This window comes from Trichomycterus rosablanca, chromosome 17 (assembly GCF_030014385.1).
Source record: "Trichomycterus rosablanca isolate fTriRos1 chromosome 17, fTriRos1.hap1, whole genome shotgun sequence".
NCBI classification, from domain to species: domain Eukaryota; kingdom Metazoa; phylum Chordata; class Actinopteri; order Siluriformes; family Trichomycteridae; genus Trichomycterus; species Trichomycterus rosablanca.
Window position 1 is genome coordinate 21,724,154 of NC_086004.1, and position 19,776 is coordinate 21,743,929.

Below are 19,776 nucleotides of genomic sequence, written 5' to 3' on the forward strand. Positions count from 1 at the left end.
CAGTCTTTTGTGTATTGATCAGCAGGTGGTTGTCGCTGCACCAGGAGACCAACTGCTCGACTTCCTTTCTGTAACTATTTCAGAAACTAGAATGCATAATGAGTACCAAATTTGTCATTAAATTTAAATCTTTCATCACTGTGATGAGTACATTCATGAGTAGTCACGTAGAACCAATCATCTCTAGTGCATGAAACCGAAATTCTAAATAACACTGGTGTGTGTGCTCTGTGTGTGTGTGTGTGTGTGTGTGTGTGTGTGAATATTTTAGATGGTAGCATTGAAGCTGCATAGATACCAACTACAGATAGGAGTGTTTTCTTGAGAAAGTAGACATAACGACAGCACAATTTTTTTCACACGTATAAACAAGTCAGAAAAGTACAACCCCAAATCAGAAAAAGTTGGGACTGTATGGAAAATGCAAACAAAATAAAAATGCAGTGTTCCTTACATTTACTTTGACTTTTATTTAAATGCAGACAATTTGAACCTGAAATATTTCATGTTTTGTCTGCTCAGCTTCATTGTATTTGTTAATATACTGAACCTCCATTCCTGCATTTCAGACCTGCAACACATTCCAAAAAAAGTTGGGACGAGAGGGCAATTTAGGGCTAGTAATGAGGTGAATGGTATGGTCAATGCTCTTGGCTGTGTCAATGCTCTTGGCATTGGTCATTTACACTTCTGTGATGGCAGCACTAATGCAGACAAGTACATTGAGATCTTAGAGCAACATATGCTGCCTTCAAGACATCATCTTTTCCAGGGACGTCCATGCATTTTTTAACAAGACAATGCTAAACCACATGCTGCACACATTACAAAGGCATGGCTGCGGAAGAAGAGGGGACGGGTACTGGACTGGCCTGCCTGCAGTCCTGAACTGTCCCCAATAGAGAATGTGTGGAGAATTTTGAAACGAAAAATTCGACCACGACTACCCTGTATTGTTGCACATCTTAAGACATGTTTGCAGGAAGAATGGGACGAAATGAAAGCTGAAACACTAAATCACTTGGTCTCCTCAGTGCCAAATCGTCTTTTAAGTGTGGTGAAAAGGAATAGCAACATTACACAGTGGTAAATTCTTTACTGTCCCAACTTTTTTCGGAATGTGTTGCAGGCCTGAAATGCAGGAATGGATGTTTATTAATTAATGAAATTAAGTTGAGCAGATAAAACATGAAATATCTCAGGTTCATCCTGTCTGCAATCAAATAAAAGTCAGAGTAAATGTGAGGAACACCGTGTTTTGTATTATTTGCATTCTCCATGCCATGTTGTACATTTAAGTAAATGGGAAAGGACCAGTATTAACAGCTCTGGAACCATGGTTTCAATTTTTCACAAAAATGTTGGAGGCTCTGTTACTTAATAAGCATAAACCTGTCCTTCCCATACATAATGGACCCTTAAGTAAACACACATTTTATTTTGGGATTTCCCAGTACACCTGCACATGTGGGTCATTTTTTCTTTCATTGCTTCATCCTGGTCATGTTTGTCATGCCAAGGTGCCAAACTTCACAGAGCTCTACTTATGTACCTACACTGATCAGCCATAACATTAAAACCTTCTTGTCCATTTCATCAGCTCCACTTACCATATAGAAGCACTTTACAGTTCTACAGTTACTGACTCTAGTCCATCTGTTTCTCTACATACTTTTTTAGCCTGCTTTCACCCTGTTCTTCAATGGTCAGGACCCCCACAGTACCACTACAGAGTAGGTATTATTTAGGTGGTGGATCATTCTCAGCTCGGCAGTGACACTGACATGGTGGTGGTGTGTTAGTGTGTGTTGTGCTGGTATGACTGGATCAGACACAGCAGCGCTGCTGGAGTTTTTAAACACTGTGTTCACTCACTGTCCACTCTGTTAGACACTCCTACCTAGTTGGTTCACCTTGTAGATGTAAAGTCAGAGACGATCGCTCATCTATTGCTGCTGTTTGAGTTGGTCATCATCTAGACCTTCATCAGTGGTCACAGGATGCTGCCCACGGGCACTGTTGGCTGGATATATTTTTGGTTGGTGGACTATTCTCAGTCCAGCAGGGACAGTGAGGAGTTTAAAAACTCCAGCAGCATTGCTGTGTCTGATCCACTCATACCAGCACAACACACACTAACACATCACCACCATGTCAGTGTCACTGCAGTGATGAGAATGATCCACCACCCAAATAATACCTGCTCTGTGGGGGTCCTGACCATTGAAGAACAGCATGAAAAGGGGGTAAACAAAGCATGCAGAGAAACAGATGGAGTACAGTCAGTAATTGTAGAGCTAGAAAGTGCTTCTATATGGTAAGTAGAGCTGATAAAATTGACAGTGAGTGTAGAAACAAGGAGGTGGTTTTAATGTTATGGCTGATCAGTGTAGTTAATTACTTATCATCTAATAGCAATTAATTATAGCCCATCCATATTCTGCATGTTTTGGAAAGTAGGAAGCAACCAAAGTACATATAATGAAAGTTACAAAGTAACCAGACATTGGTCCCCAGGTCCCATTTTGCTTCCCCATGTCCTGTGCTGTGCAGCACCCACCCTTCCAGCTGTCTCACCCTACTAGTTTTTTTCTGTCGTAGATCCAGGTCAAGCTGTTTGTTGTTAGGATCTCAATGTTATGGGCTGAGAGGAAATACGGTTTCCTGAGACTCAATGATCTGTCTTCACCTGGTATACACATTGAAAAGCTGCAGTCTGGGCTAGATAATGTGCATAAACTGTATACAGAGCTCAGGAGGATGAGTATCTGACATGTAAATAACAGCTGTAGACAGCTATATGTCATTTGACACGATGGCTTGTCAAAAGAAATAAGAATCAGACAACATACACTTACATACATAACATTATGACCAGCTTTCTAATATTGTGTTGGTCCCCCTTCTGCTGCCAAAACAGCCCTGACCTGTCGAGGCATGGACTCCGCTACACCCCTGAAGGTGTGCTGTGGTATCTGGCACCAAGAAGCTTACCTCCTGTAAGTTGGATGGATCCATGGATCTGACTTGTTTGTCCAGCACGTCCCACAGATGCTCGATTGGATTGAGATCTGGAGAATTTGGAGGCCAAGTCAACAGCTCAAACTCATTGTTGTGCTCCTCAAACCATTCCTGAACCATTTTTGCTTTGTGGCAGAGCGCATTATCCTGTTGAAAGAGGCCACAGCCATCAGAGAATAGCGTTTCCATGAAAGGGTGTACATGGTCTGCAACAATGCTTAGGTAGGTGGTACGTGTGAAATGGATTGCAGGACCCAAGGTTTCCCAGCAAAACATTTCCCAAAGCATCACACTGCCTCCACCGGCTTCTTCCCATAGTTCATCCTGGTGCGATGTGTCAGGCCATCAAACAGCTCCAACGACTACATCTAGCATGTACCTACAGTATCTATGTGAGGTGCAGCCTCACCACAGTATATATTATAACATTGGTTGTTTCTAACCATAATGAAAAACCAGTAGAATTCTACAAGCTATTTGTGCAACTATTTACATATTTTGTTCTCAGGCTCAATCAGAGTCTGGTGGGTGTAGCCCCATACCCCTCAACATTACAAAACTATATATAGATGCACACCAACCCTAAACGCACTCCGACTGGCATTCAAGAATCCACAAAATCCTCTTAGTGCCTTTCTATAGAATAGCAACTTCATCACATCAGGAAAAACAGCTCAGACCAGTTTGTTTTCTGTGTATTTGAGGTTTTTCCTGATTGTATATGCAGACCAAATACAGCTGACTGAGACAGCGGCGCCCCCGCGCTTAGGCAGTGGAGGCTCAGGTGATTTAGTATAGCTTTTCCTGCACCCTGCTTCTCTGGTTGACTCACTTTTTAATAAAATGGTTGAATAAACACTTCGAACTTTTTCCGAAGATTGTGCATGTTTCTGAATTCTGTTTTACGCATGTATATGGCTACAACAGGCACCAGATAATTTTATGGCTGATCAGGATATATATATATATATATATATATATATATATATATACTGATCAGCCATAAAATTAAAACCACCTCCTTGTTTCTATGCTGTGTTAGTGTGTGTTGTGCTGGTATGAGTGGATCAGACACAGCAGCGCTGCTGGAGTTTTTAAATACCGTGTCCACTCACTGTCCACTCTATTAGACACTCCTACCTAGTTGGTTCACCTTGTAGATGTAAAGTCAGAAACGATCACTCATCTATTGCTGCTGTTTGAGTTGGTCATCTTCTAGACCTTCATCAGTGGTCACAAGACGCTGCCCACAGGGTGCTGTTGGCTGGATGTTTTTGGTTGGTGGACTATTCTCAGTCCAGCAGGGACAGTGAGGTGTTTAAAAACTCCATCAGCATTGCTGTGTCTGATCCACTCATACAAATACAAAACACACTAGCACACCACCACCATGTCAGTGTCACTGCAGTGCTGAGAATGATCCAACACCCAAATAATACCTGCTCTGTAGTGGTCCTGGGAGAGTCCTGACCATTGAAGAACAGCATGAGAGGTGGCTAACAAAGCATGCAGAGAAACAGATGGACTACAGTCAGTAATTGTAAAACTACAAAGTGAAGCCGATAAAATGGACAATGTGTGTAGAAACAAGGAGGTGGTTTTAATGTTATGGCTGATCAGTGTGTATATACAGTATATAAGCTGCTTCCCTTTCCAGAAGAATCAGATTCAGTAATTTATGATATCGTTTATATACGTAGCACCACAGCCGAATGCACAGAAAACCCAGAACACATTTACGCCACTTATTCTATTGAGTGTCAACACTATGAAATACAATCCTAAGTATCAGCAGGTCATGACCTGATCTACAAGTATTAACAGGACACTAGATCATCCTTAAATCATATTTAATGTTGCCTGTCAGGCTCTCCCTAGCGCAACACTTGGAAACTCTGAACACATGGTCATGCTTGTTACCAATTAGAAGAAAATGTGAAGCAAATCAAACCAACTAAGATAAATAACTAGTGCTACAATGCTAATGCAGTGGAGGACCTACAAAACTGCATAAGAGGCTAGTGAGGTACAGTAATGACAAACCATGGTTAATTAAGTAACTAAGAGTGCTCAGAGCTGCCAAGAACTTTGCTCACAGGGCTGAAAATAAAAGATTTTTGCTTTGCTTAGTGAAAGCTTAGCAAGCCTTTAAAAGCCACAAAGATGCCCTATGGGTGATTTTGCAAAAAAGATCCCATCACCTCAAACAACTGCTCTGATATCTGGTAGCTACTCACCTATACCTTAAACAGCTAGTAATGAATGATCCCCCACACATACTGTCGATTTAAAGATAAAAAATGACCAGCGGAAGAGCAGTAGGTGCTGATGGTCTCTTTCCTGTCCACCTAAAAAGCTGTATCAGATACTGCCTGTTGTCGCTGACATTTTCAACCATTCTTTATAACTTTGCAGAGTTTATGACTGTTTAAAAGTATACACCATTATTCCCACTGCTAGGAAGGCAGGTTTACTGGTTTTACTGACTACAGAACAGTGGTTATGAGGTCCTTTGACCATCTGGACCTGACCCATCTTGAATCAGCCACAGGGTTACCTCTGACCCTTTGCAATTTGCCCATAGGGCTAACAACTCAGCAGAGGATACAGTCAACATGTGTCTTCACTTCATTTTACAACACTATTGACTCCACCAACACATACCTCGAACATTCCATGTGACAGAAATGGGAATATTGTTCGGAAGATCCACAGATCTGCCTGACTATGGGAAAAGCCCAATATTTTGTCCAGTGACCAGCGAACCAGTCAGCGAACCATGACCCCTATTCCACTGTGTTAATGCAAAAGATTGTCACAGACTATCAGATCACTGTATGCCAGAACTCTTGGACAAGAGTGGCATTCAGCTTGGAGTCCCGCTATGAAGTCTTTGGATGTTAAGTGATCTTCTTATGGTTGCCACTGTCACAGACTATCACAGAGGCTTCTTAACACCATTAGCAAAATGTATTTAAAATACACTGATCAGCCATAACATTAAAACCACCTCCTTGTTTCTACACTCACTGTCCATTTTATCACATTATTTGTATCTTTTACAGTACCTGTGTTGAGGTGAAACATTGCGTGCATGCACGTTGTGAATGACAATAAATTAAATTGAATTGAATCAGCTCCACTTACCATATAGAAGCACTTTGTAGTTCTACAATTACTGACTGTAGTCCATCTGTTTCTCTGCATGCTTTGTTAGCCCTCTTTCATGCTGTTTTTCAATGGTCAGGACTCTCACAGGACCACTACAAAGTAGGTATTATTTGGGAGGTGGATCATTCTGAGCACCGCAGTGACACTGACATGGTGGTGGTGTGTTAGTGTGTGTTGTGCAGCTCTGAGTGGATAAGACACAGCAGCGCTGCTGGAGTTTTTAAACACCTCACTGTCACTGCTGGACCGACTCAAACAGCAGCAATAGATGAGCGATCGTCTCTGACTTTACATCTACAAGGTGAACCAATTAGGTAGGAGTGTCTAATAGAGTGGACAGTGAGTGGACACAGTATTTAAAGACTTCAGCAGTGCTGCTTTGTCTGATCCACTCATACCAGCACAACACACACTAACACACCACCACCATGTCACTGCAGTGCTAAGAATGATCCAACACCTAAATAATACCTGCTCTGTGGTGGTCCTGACCATTAAAGAACAGGGTGAAAACAGGTTAAAAACGTATGTAGAGAAATAGATGGACTACAAAGTGCTTCTGTATGGTAAGTGGAGCTGATCAAATGGACAGTAAGTGTAGAAACAAGGAGGTGGTTTTAATGTTATGGCTGATCAGTGTGTGTAAGCCAGCTCAGCTGTGATTTTGAGACATTTAATACACTTCAGGAAAATATTTCAAAACAGGTGGCCTGCCATGAAAGACAAACATGTTAAAGAAACAAATTTGTATAATATTGTGGTTCAGCGTGGATTTAAAATGGGAACAAATTAAAGTGTTTTTCAGTTTCTCATGTAACATCGGTTTTTACAGTTTTCCACGCGGTGCTATTTCAAGCACAATGAAGATGTAAAAAAAAAACACACACTTATGTTTTTACTTTTTCCAAATGTTTATGAATTCTGATCACTAAAATGAACATTGTGTATGTAAAGATAACCGTGATTTGAAAGCATAATAAATACATTTGCCAGTGGTGGCCACAGCCCGACCACAATTTCAGTTTTCCACTCCATCTTTATGTAAGCAAAGATGGTAGGCAGTGAAAACAGAGTTGCACATGAGTCACCTAAGTGTCCAAAGTGGTAACGCTAATTACCAACTCCATCATTATGTTTGCAGTATAACCGTGGCACGGATTCAAATTCTGAGTAAGCCTTTTAAAATCTGGAGTTCTTCTGAATAAATGTGACTCATTAGAGAACGTGATCCGGTTAAGCAGCATATGGATTTTGGGAAGCGGAGAGGTTTGATCGTTAAATATGCACATAAAAGCTTTTCATGTGTTTTTGGACTGCCAGCGTAGTGCATGTGTATTACATGCTATGTGACAAAAAGTTCTCAAAGTTTAACCTTTATTGATGTTTTAAGAGCTCTAGGAAAGATTTGGCTGTTACGTTATAAGACTTTCCAAGATTTGTAAGCTGATATACAGTATGTCTTGTGTTAAATTAAGGCTTTTATAAGTCTGCATGCAGAATAGCGCTTCAGAAAATAGTTTTTACATGAGCCCATGGTGGGCTGACTTTTGCAGCTTTAAGTAATCGTATCTTAAGGAATTCTTACTTAACCAGGGTGGTCCCATTGTGATATAAATCTCTTACATAAGAGAGCAACTGTGATAATCAAACATTTCTCATAAATGACTACAGTAATATAATAAGTCAATATAATCCATGAGGAATCTACACACATTGTCCATTTTATCAGCTCTACTTACCATATAGAAGCACTTTGTAGTTCTACAATTACTGACTGTAGTCCATCTGTTTCTCTACATACTTTTTTAGTTTGCTTTCACCCTGTTCTTCAATGGTCAGGACCACCACAGAGCAGGTATTATTTAGGTGGTGGATCATTCTCAGCACTGCAGTGACACTGACATGGTTGTGTTGGTATGAGTGGATCAGACACAGAAGCACTGCTGGAGTTTTTAAATATTGTGTCCACTCACTGTCCACTCTATTAGACACTCCTACCTACTTGGTCCACCTTGTAGATGTAAAGTCAGAGATGATCGCTCATCTATTGCTGCTGTTTCAGTTGGTCATCTTCTAGACCTTCATCAGTGGTCACAGAACGCTGCTAATGGATATTTTTGGTTGGTTGACTATTCTCAGTCTGGTACTGACAGTGAGGTGTTTAAAAACTCCATCAACATTGCTGTGTCTGATCCACTCAGACAGACCATTGAAGAACAGCATGAAAGGGGGCTAACAAAGCATGCAGAGAAACTGATGGACTACAGTCAGTAATTGTAGAACTACAAAGTGCTTCTATATGGTAAGTGGAGCTGATAAAATGGACAGGGAGTGTACATGCTGATCCCTGTCCACCGCCGAAAGCGCCAACAATGGGCACGTGAGCATTGGAACTGGACCATGGAGCAATGGAAGAAGTTGGCCTGGTCTGATGAATCACATTTTCTTTAACATCACATGGACGGGTGGGTGCGTGTGCGTCGCTTACCTGGGGAACACATGGCACCAGGATGCCATGTGGATTTGGTGGATTGGCGACTTGAAGTTATTATTTGAGTGAGTTTAAAAAAGTGGGTTTTGTTATGTGTTACAGTGCTAGATATGTAGAGTTAGCAAGGATTGTGTTCATTTATGCTGAAAAAAGCATCTAAAGGCATATCTTATAATTAGCAAGAAGCAGATCACGTTCTGGGTTCTGCTGTGGCTCATTTTCAGGAAACGAGATGTGTTTAGTCTGCCTAGGTTCACTTTTGCATTGTATTGTCTTTCAGAGAGACCTGTGATCTGAATTTCTCGCATAATGAATGCAAAAAAAACAAACACACTAGGACAGTGGACGACAGTGATAAATGGTATTTGTATAGCGGTGATAGCAGATATATACAAGTCAAAGTGGTCTACCCACTAAAATAAGCTGCACCGTTTCCCTCAAGGTAGAACTTGCAGGGTGAGGACATGGTGCTGAGAATGTGCAGGCATCAAGCAGTGGTTCTTTTCTATAAATCATAGTGGATGCCAAAGGGGATTTAAACATATGTTGCTCAAGTCATTTAAAGAAAAATACACCACATGGACAGAAGTATGTAGACACTCCACCTTTTAGGCACACCTGTTGCTGGCTGATATCAACGTTGAGATTCAAACTCAGATCTCATGTGGTGCTGCTGGTTGACATGCTTGTACAAAGACATGATTTGCCATGTCTGAGGATTAATGTGGACACCCCCTGCAATAAATATGCACCCTATCCAAGGCAATCTTGTTTAGCACCCAGTGTAAAAAAGACATTAAAAATTCATTCATGCATTCATTTTCTTATCCGCTTATCCAATTCGGGTGGGGTTGCTGGAGCCTATCCCAGCTTTTTAATGGGCACAAGGCACACAGTAACACCCCATTGCAGGGCAGACACACATACACACACACACCCATTCACCTATAGGGCAATTCACCTATAGGGCCCTGACTTTAACCCCATAAAACACCTTTGAGAGGAACCAGATCATAAAAGAGCTCTACAATAATGCCTATAGTAAGTACATGTCAGCTTAAGTGTTTAGTAAAGAGGTCGTTTTTTAAAGACAGTGAGAGACTCAGAAGTTCGGACAGACAAGGGAAGTTCGTTCCACCACTTGGGTGCCAGTACAGAGAAATGCTGGTCTTCCTTAAGTCCTAGGTGGAGGATCAAGTCGAGCGGAGGTTGCATGGTACAGAGCGGGGTTTGATTAGACCTCGAAGGTAGCTTGGAGTTGGTCCATTTTTGGCTTTGTAGTCGAGCATCAGTGTTTTAAACTGAATGCGTTCAGCTACAGGAAGCCAGTGAAGAGCACGCAGCAGTGGGGTGATGTGGCAGCGTTTAGGTTGGTTAAAAACCAAGCAAGCAGTTGCATTTTGAATGAGCTGCAAGGCTTTAATAGTGGACATAGGAGCACCTGCCAGGGGGGAGTTGCTGTAGTCCAACCGTGAGATTACAAGTGACTGGACAAGAATCTGAGTGGCTTCCATGGAAAGAAATGGCCAAATCTTCCTGATGTTGTAGAGGAGGAACCGGCATGATCTCGTCATGTTGGCTACATGAGGAGAAAAGGTCAGCTGGTTATCCAGGACAACACCAAGGCTTCTTAAATTATCCAATGGTCTGATCTGGGAGTCATCAAGAGAGATGACTAGGTCCTGGGTTGGGGAATGATCTCCAGGAATACGTAACTGCTCTGTCTTGCTAGGATTGAGTTTTAGATGATGAGCTGACATCCATTGTGAGATATCTCACAGACATGCTGAGATGCGAGCTGAGACTTGTGCGTCTATACTTTTGTTATACTATACTTATACTACACTTTTATAGAAAGACGTGCAATTCAATTCGATTGAGCCAGTTAGGTTCTTCCTTATCAAATTTAACATACATTTTTCCCAAAATAGAGTTGTCATGCTGAATTAGAACAAATGTACATTTGTTACACATTTGCCTTTACACTATATTTGTAATGTTGATCCAATGCAAAGTCTTGTGGGATTAATCCAACGTCACTATGAGCTGTTGAGAAATAAACACCAGTAGTTCTGTATATGTTGAAAAGGGGTCATTTGGAAGGGGTCTTTATCTGTTTGGATACAGGTCAGAGGCTGCCAGCTGCTGGCATCTGATTAGACAGGGACACCTATTCTAGACAATGAGCCTAAAAATAGTATAAAGAAACCCACCATTAAAAAAACTGTCGAGCGTTGGTGGAGCTCACATCCTTTGTGTGTTTTTGATTTCTGATTATATTTTATCCACCATATTTTGGAGCCTTCTTATTTACTGTTTAACCTTACACATACTATATATAGTTAAAAGTAATAGAAATAGCTAATATTTTGTCGTTCCACTCACAGTTTACTCTTTCAGTTTATTAACTGCACAAGTAATGAGGTGCTAAATTAATTTACTGCGTAGAAAAGTAGACCAACTACAAATCTCCTTTAAAGGCATGGAGTAAAAGTTCAAACGTTTAAAGAGAATGTGTAACCTAAAATGTTGTACTTTTAAGAACTTTCTTGAAACACTGAAGACATAGCTGTACTAAAAGCACTTTAACAAATGATTATAATAATAATACCCTTATACTGTTTGGAGTGGGGGGTTTTCTATCCACTGTAACAGGAGGTCATACTGAACTAGAGTTCTCTGTGCCAAAGATGAAAAGGACCATTATCAGCAGTCAATAGTGTTAATAGAGAAAGATGAAAAAGCTAATACCGGTCATGGTATGGGGGTGCACCAGTGCCCATGATGTGAGTGACTTGGAGAGACACACAGACTAGGCATAACATTATGACCACTGACAGGTGAAGTAAATAACACTGATTATCTCTTCATCACGGCACCTGTTAGTGGGTGGGATATATTAGGCAGCAAGTGAACATTTTATCCTCAAAGTTGATGTGTTAGAAGCAGGAAAATTGGGCAAGCTTGAGGATTTGAGCGAGTTTGACAAGGGCCAAATTGTGATGGCTAGACGACTCGGTGAGAGCATCTCCAAAGCTGCAGCTCTTGTGGGGTGTTCCCGGTCTGCAGTGGTCAGTATGTATCAAAAGTGGTCCAAGGAAGAAACAGTGGTAAACCAGCGACAGGGTCATGGGCGGCCAAGGCTCATTGATGCACGTGGGGAGCGAAGACGAGGTACTGTAGCTTAAATTGCTGAAGAAGTTAATGCTGGTTCTGATAGAAAGGTGTCAGATTCCATGCCTCGACGGGTCAGGGCTGTTTTGGCAGCAAAAGGGGGACCAACACAGTATTAGGAAGGTGGTCATAATTTTATGCCTGATCTGTGTATGCTCCATTAGGGGATTCATTTTGTCAACAAGTTAAAGCTAGCCCTAATTTTGCACACACTATAACAATGTGACTGTGTAGACATGAAGTGTGGGTGCTTTACTGGCCTGCCTGCAGTCCAGATCTGTCTCCTATTATAATAGTTCCCAATGAATTAATGAGTGTAATTAATAGGAATGGTGGTGTAATACAGTGGTAAACAACCCTTTATTTCAACTTTTTGTATGTGTTGCAGACATTACATTCTAAATTTGTTCATGTTTACATAAAACATTGGTATTCTGTTTTTTGCACTTAAGGGTATTAACGAATCACAGCTCAGTCCCTGTGACTAGACCTCAAAATTGCTTTACACCACCATTCCCAATCAACCTGTTAAAACCCAAGAATTCTGAGAAGAAAATAGGTCAAAAAATGCTCAAATGGCCGCTCAGGTGGCGCAGCGGTAAAACACACGCTGAACACCAGAGCTGGGATCTCAAATACATCATATCGAATCTCGGCTCTGCCTGCCGGCTGGGCTGAGCAGCCACATGAACAACGATTGGCCTGTTGTTCATATAGGGGTGGGATATTAAAAGCCGGATAGGGACTCTCTCATAACTAATGCAATTACGACCTCTGCTGGCTGATTGATAGTGCCTGCACAGAGTGCTTTCAGGGTGTGTCTCTCCGTACACAGTGCTGATCCGCATTGCACTCGTCAAAGTGTAGGTGACAAAATGCATACGGCTGCTGCCCACGTGTAGGAGAAGGCATGGGTTAGCTTTGTTCTCCATTGGTGGAGAGGAAACATGATGCAATCGGGCCATTGGACGTGCTAAAAGTCGGGAGAAAAAGGAAGAAAATGCATAAACAAACAAAACAATTGCTTAAATGAAGACAATAATAATTACACATTTTTTGTCAAAGTTGTACAGTTTATTAAACTGTCACAATAATATATTGAACATAATACATGTGTTTTTGGCACAATACATAGAATAAATAAATGCTCCTGTTCTGTTAATGATGTCGTGTAAATAAATAAACCATAACTTACTCTGTAATAAATATAGATAAACCTTTATACAGATGCATTGCATCAACATGTATAGTAGTTGGTCAGCAGGGCCCAACAAAGCCAGGAAATAATCACTGTATCGAAATGTTTTAGTAAGGGACATGAGATGCTTGGTTTTCTTTTAATAAGCTACACACATAATTAACAAAATAATAAAAAAACACAATTAATAAACTTTAATTTAAAGAAAGATAAAAAATATAAGAAGTCGAATGTGTCAGCATGTTTGTACACTCATTGACCTTGATAGGATATAAGTTAGTAAGATTAAGGTTTGTAATTATAAGGTATACTTTGCACGCTTAGATTTTATTTTAGCATGCTGCAAGATAGTTTAAAGTTGCATGCACAGATACAAACGTCCTATATGGATTATTGCATCCCCATGGTGTAATGCCCAGCCATTTTTTATTTTATAATGTTTAGCTCAGTGGCCACACAGAAAGAATAAATAATTAGAGATTGCTACATCAGCATTAAAAACACTGCTTCCATTTCCAACACACGGGTGTTTATCATCTCATATCACCTCCAGGTGGAAGTAGCATCTCATTGCAGTGAAAAAAGCTCAGTTGTGAGCAGTACAGTTATTCTATTTTAAATCCTCCTGCCCCCGCCGGTCCGTGAAATTATATCTTATATGAAACCGTTCTGTGGTGCAAAAAAGGTTGGGGATCGCTGGTTTAGCTCATTGTCTGTGATCTCTTTAATTACCCCCTTACTTTAATTCATAGTAGTGATGTCAGTTTCATAACAGTGTCACTTATATATAAGGATTATTTAAAATTCTTTTTGTAACGAGGGCCGCTCAGGTGGCGCAGCGGTAAAGCACGCTAGCACGCCAGAGCTGACATTTCAAACCCGTCGGTTCGAAACGCAGCTCTGCCATCCAGCTTCATGAACGATTAGCTTGTTATTCATACAGGGAGGGAAAAGCCAGATAGGGACCTCATAACTGATGCAATTATGACCTCTGCTGGCTGATTGATGGCGTCTGCATGGAGTTGAGGGATAATGCGATCAAGGTGTGGCTCTCCGTGCACAAAGCTGGTCCGTGTATGAACTCGCCTCGTGCAGGTGAAAAGATGCAGTCGGTTACTGCACACGTGTCGGGGGGCATGTGTCAGCTCGCTCTCTTCAATCGGGGTGGGGGTCAGCACCAGTAAAGAAGAAGCATAATGTAATGTAAATGTATGTAAAGGTGGAACTAGTCCACAAGCTTAAACAAACAGTTAAATTAGGTTCTATTATTTTATTAGTGATTGGCTAATTTGTTTGTTTAATTAAAATGTGATCATTTGGAAGAATATCATTGGTAATTTAGATCAAGCTTCCCATCACTACTTCATTTTTGATGTCAAGCAACAGCTCCTTGAATGAATACAATCATTTGTTGGTCATTTGTGTCAATGATATTGAATGACAGCAGGCAGATTAGCTAACTAATGTGATTTTGTGTCACATGTCTGTGTGGGAATAAACCCTGGAATAAATTAACATTTAGGCTTAAACTGATAAGCATCAATAAGAAAAGCTACATAACGGTAACATTATAGTACACTAATGCAAGTATGGAAGGACCTGCTGTACCCCTAGCTTTAGTAGTTAGGAGTTTTGTTGGATTTAGTGAGACTAATTTAGGCACAATCCTCCTGTCTCACTTTTATCAAGATACCTGCTGCATGATGCAAGTGTTGAATCAAATACACCACAATACATAGCATTAAAACCACCTCATTGTTTCTACACTCACTGTCCATTTTATCAGCTCCACTTACCATATAGAAGTACTTTGTAGTTCTACAATTACTGACTGTAGTCCTACCACAGAGCAGGTATTATTTTGGTGGTGGATCATTCTCAGCACTGCAGTGACACTGACATGGTGGTGGTGTGTTAGTGTGTGTTGTGCTGGTATGGGTGGATAAGACAACAGCGCTGCTGGAGTTTTTAAACACCTCACTGTCACTGCTGGACTGATAATAGTCCACCAACCAAAAATATCCAGCCAACAGCGCCCCGTGGCGGTGTCCTGTGACCACTGATGAAGGTCTAGAAGATGACCAACTCAAACAGCAGCAATAGATGAGCGATCGTCTCTGACTTTACATCTACAAGGTGGACCAACTAGGTAGGAGTGTCTAATAGAGTGGACAGTGAGTGGACACGGTATTTAAAAACTCCAGCAGCGCTGCTGTGTCTGATCCACTCATACCAGCACAACACACACTAACACATCACCACCATGTCATTGTCACTGCAGTGCTGAGACTGATCCACCACCTAAATAATACCTGCTGTGTGGGGGTCCTGACCATTGAAGAACAGGGTGAAAGCAGGCTAAAAAAAGTATGAAGAGAAACAGATGGACTACAGTCAGTAATTGTAGAACTACAAAGTGCTTCTATAGGTGCGTCGCACCAGGATGCACTATGGGAAGAAGGCTTCTTTCAGCAGGATAATGCGCCCTGCCACTAAACAAAAATGGTTCAGGAATGGTTTGAGGAGCACAACAACGAGTCTGAGGTGTTGACTTGGCCTCCAAATTCCCCAAATCTCAATCCAGTCGAGCATCTATGGAACGTGCTGGACAAACAAGTCCGATCCATGGAGGCCCCACATCACAACTTACAGGAGTTAAAGGATCTTCTGATGACATCTGGGTGCCAGATACTACAGCACACCTTCAGAGGTCTAGTGGAGTCCATGCCTCGATGGGTCAGGGCTGTTTTGGCAGCAAAAGGGGGACCAAGAACTTTCATGTGCGCTGAATCTTTTGTGCAATGTACTGAGCGTTTGATTCTATTTAAAAATCATCCAACATTCAACAAGGAACAGTAAAACATTAACTGACAGACAATTCTGCTGTTTGTTATTGAGTAGTCGATCCGTGGTAGTTGATGCATACATGATCTTGTATGTCAAGACCCATGACCCCTGACACCGTATGTGTTGACGGTTTGCTTTGTAAAACATTCTACAAAAAAACTCTACTGTATTATACATGTGACCTCAAAGAAAAATACAGTCAGAGATGTGATGTCATACACAGCCACACTCCTGCGCAAAAATCTCATGGATGGTGTTGTAACCGTTGCGATTGTCTAGAAAGGCGATGTCCGGCTCGAAGGCCGTGGGTCGGCAGCACGGGACATGCCGAGCCCGGTCTCCGCTCCCCCGAGTCAACAAATGATTGCGCTTGAGGAACCTCAGCGCCAAGTCGTAGTTGCTGCGGCTGGCCACGCATTTGCCGCTGCAGTACCGGAAGAGAACAGTCTCGTCACTGACGTAGCCAAGGCCGAGCTGGCTTACCGTCACTTCCACGTCGTGTAAAGAGCACGGCTTGCTGCCCTTCTTGGCCCGTTTAGTCCTTTTGCTTTGTTTGGAGTTTCTTTGAGCTTTCCGTCGCACCAGAGCATCAATGACCTGCTTCAGCTCACCTTCCGTGAAGCTCTGGAATATGTGCATGACTAGACAGAGGACAGAAGGAAAATATATTAATGTTAAGCTTCTGCTCTTATTTGTTTCTTATTTGTTGATTAATTTTTGATTATTTATTTTTTTAATGCATTTTCTCCATTCTTCTCTCGAGTGTTCAATTTTTACCCAATTGCATTATGCTACCTCTCTACTAGAGCTGACCCCTGCCCCGATTGAAGAGAGCGAGACTTTCACGCGCCCCCCTCCGACACATGTGCAGTAGCCGACTGCATCTTTTCACCTGCATAAGGCGAGTTCATATGCGGATGAGCTTTGCGCACAGAGAGCCACACCCTGATCAGCATTATTTCTCGACTCTGTGCAGACACCATCAATCAGCCAGCAGAGGTCGTAATTCTTAAATCTTATCCTACCCTATGAACAACAGCCAATCGTTGTTCATGTAGCTGCGCAGCCGGATGGCAGAGCTGAGATTCGATACGATGTATTCGAAAACCCAGCTCTGGTGTGCTAGTGTGTTTTACCACTGCGCCACTATGCTTTCTTTGTGGATGTATCTCATGTTTTTTTTCTGATTTGATTTTTAAGTATTTAATCAGGGTCACTGCAGTAAAATTGGTTAAATTAAAAAAGAAAGAAGGGAAGGTTTGTGAGAGAACTATTTAAATTACATTGTTCATATACGATTACCTTCCTTCATTCCACAACATGTAATAATAAATCTTTATAAATAATCTTTTCCCCCAAAATTTCCCCCCAATTTTCTCCCCTAATCTAGTCATATCCAATTACCCTGATTGCGTTATGCTTCACATCCACCGATACAACCCTCCACTGCTGACTGAGGAGCTTCGCAACTGACACACGCCCCCTCCGACACGTGTGCAGTACCGACTGCATCTTTTCACCTGCACGAGGCGAGTTCATAAGCGGATCAGCCTTGTGCACGGAGAGATACACCCTGATCAACGTATTATTCCTCAACTCTGTACAGACACCATCAATCAGCCAGCAGAGGTCGTAAATGCACCAGTTATGAGGAACCCTGGTCCGGGTCATCCCACCATGTGAACAACAGCCAAGCATTGTTCAAGTAGCCACCCAGCCCAGTCGGATGGCAGAGCTGAGATTCGCTACGATGTATTCGAAATCCCAGCTCTGATGTGCTAGCGTATGACTTGGTATGGAGTTCCTGTGAACTCTTCATCACACTGGGGGCAGGGTGGAATTTTTTAGGGTGCCAGTTCATCACAGAGAACAAACTTACCCATTCACGCACCCGCTCAAAATGGGATAACATTTAAAAGGTTTAGGGTTTAAATCCTGTTTGGATATCTCAGCATCCTATCGAGCTGGGATATATATTTATCTTTATATTTGCATATAACAATGAAGGTGAGGCCAAGCACCATGATTTAAAATGCTGCTGTATGTACACTATATGCCGAAAATGTGTTGACACTTCTTTTAGTTATTAAGTTCGGTAGTTTCTGCAACACATTGCTGAGAAGTGTCTACAATTCATTATATAAAATATTAATTATATCAAATTATATGATTCCATTGTGTCAGTAATTTGATAAATATTTTTCCTGCTCCAGCATAATTATGTCTCTGTATACAGATAGTGTAGTAGGAAGTGTAGTCCATAAAGACATGGTTTGATGGGACTGGTATATATACACTATATTTTATATAATTTAAAACAAAGATTTTGCATTTTTTAAATGTAGTTTCACATTATTGAATGCATTAGATCTAGTGTCGTGCTAAGCACCAAAGTTTAAGGACAGGTGGCCAAAGAGCAAGCTGAGCCCCTGCTGACCCACTTAGCATAAGTAAGTCCCTGATCCTTTACCTAATTAGACGACTTCATTTCAACTGGTCTCAGCTAAAAGTGTGCACTTTTACACTCATTACTGTACAGATCAAAAGAAATCTCTCTCGTTAATCTCGTTAGTCTCGTTAATGTTTTAGTATCATTTTAGTAACCATTTACTCCAAACAAATAGATTTTCTTTGATGATATGCAAATGAGTATCGCACGCCAGTAGCCTCTTGCATGATTGACTGGATAATTTATATAATTAGCTTTTCCATAGAAGAGGGAACAATGCTTCTGCATGCTTAAACAGCTTGTCCAGATAAACATATAAAGGTGTATCTTATCGAACCATCAACCTACAGGTTACAAGTCTGGTCTGGCCCGAGGCATTAAAAGTAAACATAGTAAGCTTACATTCAGAAGCGACCGAGCTGTCACCGTTCGCTGATCTGACTCTCCGAAGCCTTTCACCAATCGAAGAGGAGGAGCTGTTTGTAGACGTCAATGACGCGGGTGCTGGTGAAGATTCTGATGATGATGATGATGAGGATAAAAGTCCCAGGTGTGAACTTACATGTGCTTTTGGGGAAATCAGGACTTTAGAAAGGAAGATGGAGAGTGCAGCACCACAGAGCATCAAGATGATGGAAACACACTTCCATAACTTCATCTTAAAATGGCTAAGAGCATTGGCACTCTGTAAGAGAAAACAGAGGGATTGTGTTTGAATGTGGCACAACTGTGATTAAGATAAGATAAGATAAGATAAGATAATCCTTTATTAGTCCCACAATGGGGAAATTCACAATGATTAAGCATTGTCTAACTACTTCTGTACACGTACACGCCATCATTTAACAGAGAAATAGCTTTAGCAGGTGAAGTGAATAACACTGATTATCTCTTCATCACAGCATCTGTTAGTGGGTGGGATATATTAGGCAGCAAGTGAACATGTTATCCTCAAAGTTGATGCAGGAAAAATGAACAAGCGTAAAGATTTGAACGAGTTTGACAAGGGCCAAATTGTGATGGCTAGACTACTGGATCAGAGCATCTCCAAAAACTGCAGCTCTTGTGGTGTGTTCCCGGTCTGCAGTAGTCAGTATCTATCAAAAGTGGTCCAAGGAAGGAACAGTGGTAAACCGGTGACAGGGTCTTGGGCAGCCAAGGCTCATTGATGCATGTGGGGAGCGAAGGCTGGACCATGTGGTCCGATCCAACAGACGAGCTACCTTAGCTCAAATTGCTGAAGAAGTTAATGCTGGTTCTGATAGAAGTGTGTCAGAATACACAGTGCATCACAGTTTGTTGCATATCTTACCATATAGAAGCATATGTTTCTCTGCATGCTTTGTTAGCCAACACACCACCACTATGTCAGTGTCACTGCAGTGCTGAGAATGATCCACCACCTAAATAATACCTGCTCTGTGG

General features: G+C 41.5%; 1 protein-coding gene across 1 annotated transcript; it reads right to left on the reverse strand.

The window, feature by feature from the left end:
- Positions 1 to 16,115: 16,115 nt before the first annotated feature.
- nrtn (neurturin) lies at positions 16,116 to 19,009 on the reverse strand. The gene is made up of 2 exons (XM_063013349.1): positions 18,754 to 19,009; positions 16,116 to 16,543 (listed from the first exon to the last, which is right to left on the reverse strand). The coding sequence occupies exons 1-2, from the start codon at positions 19,007 to 19,009 to the stop codon at positions 16,116 to 16,118; spliced, it is 684 nt and encodes a 227-aa protein (XP_062869419.1).
- Between the last annotated feature and the right edge of the window lie 767 nt (positions 19,010 to 19,776).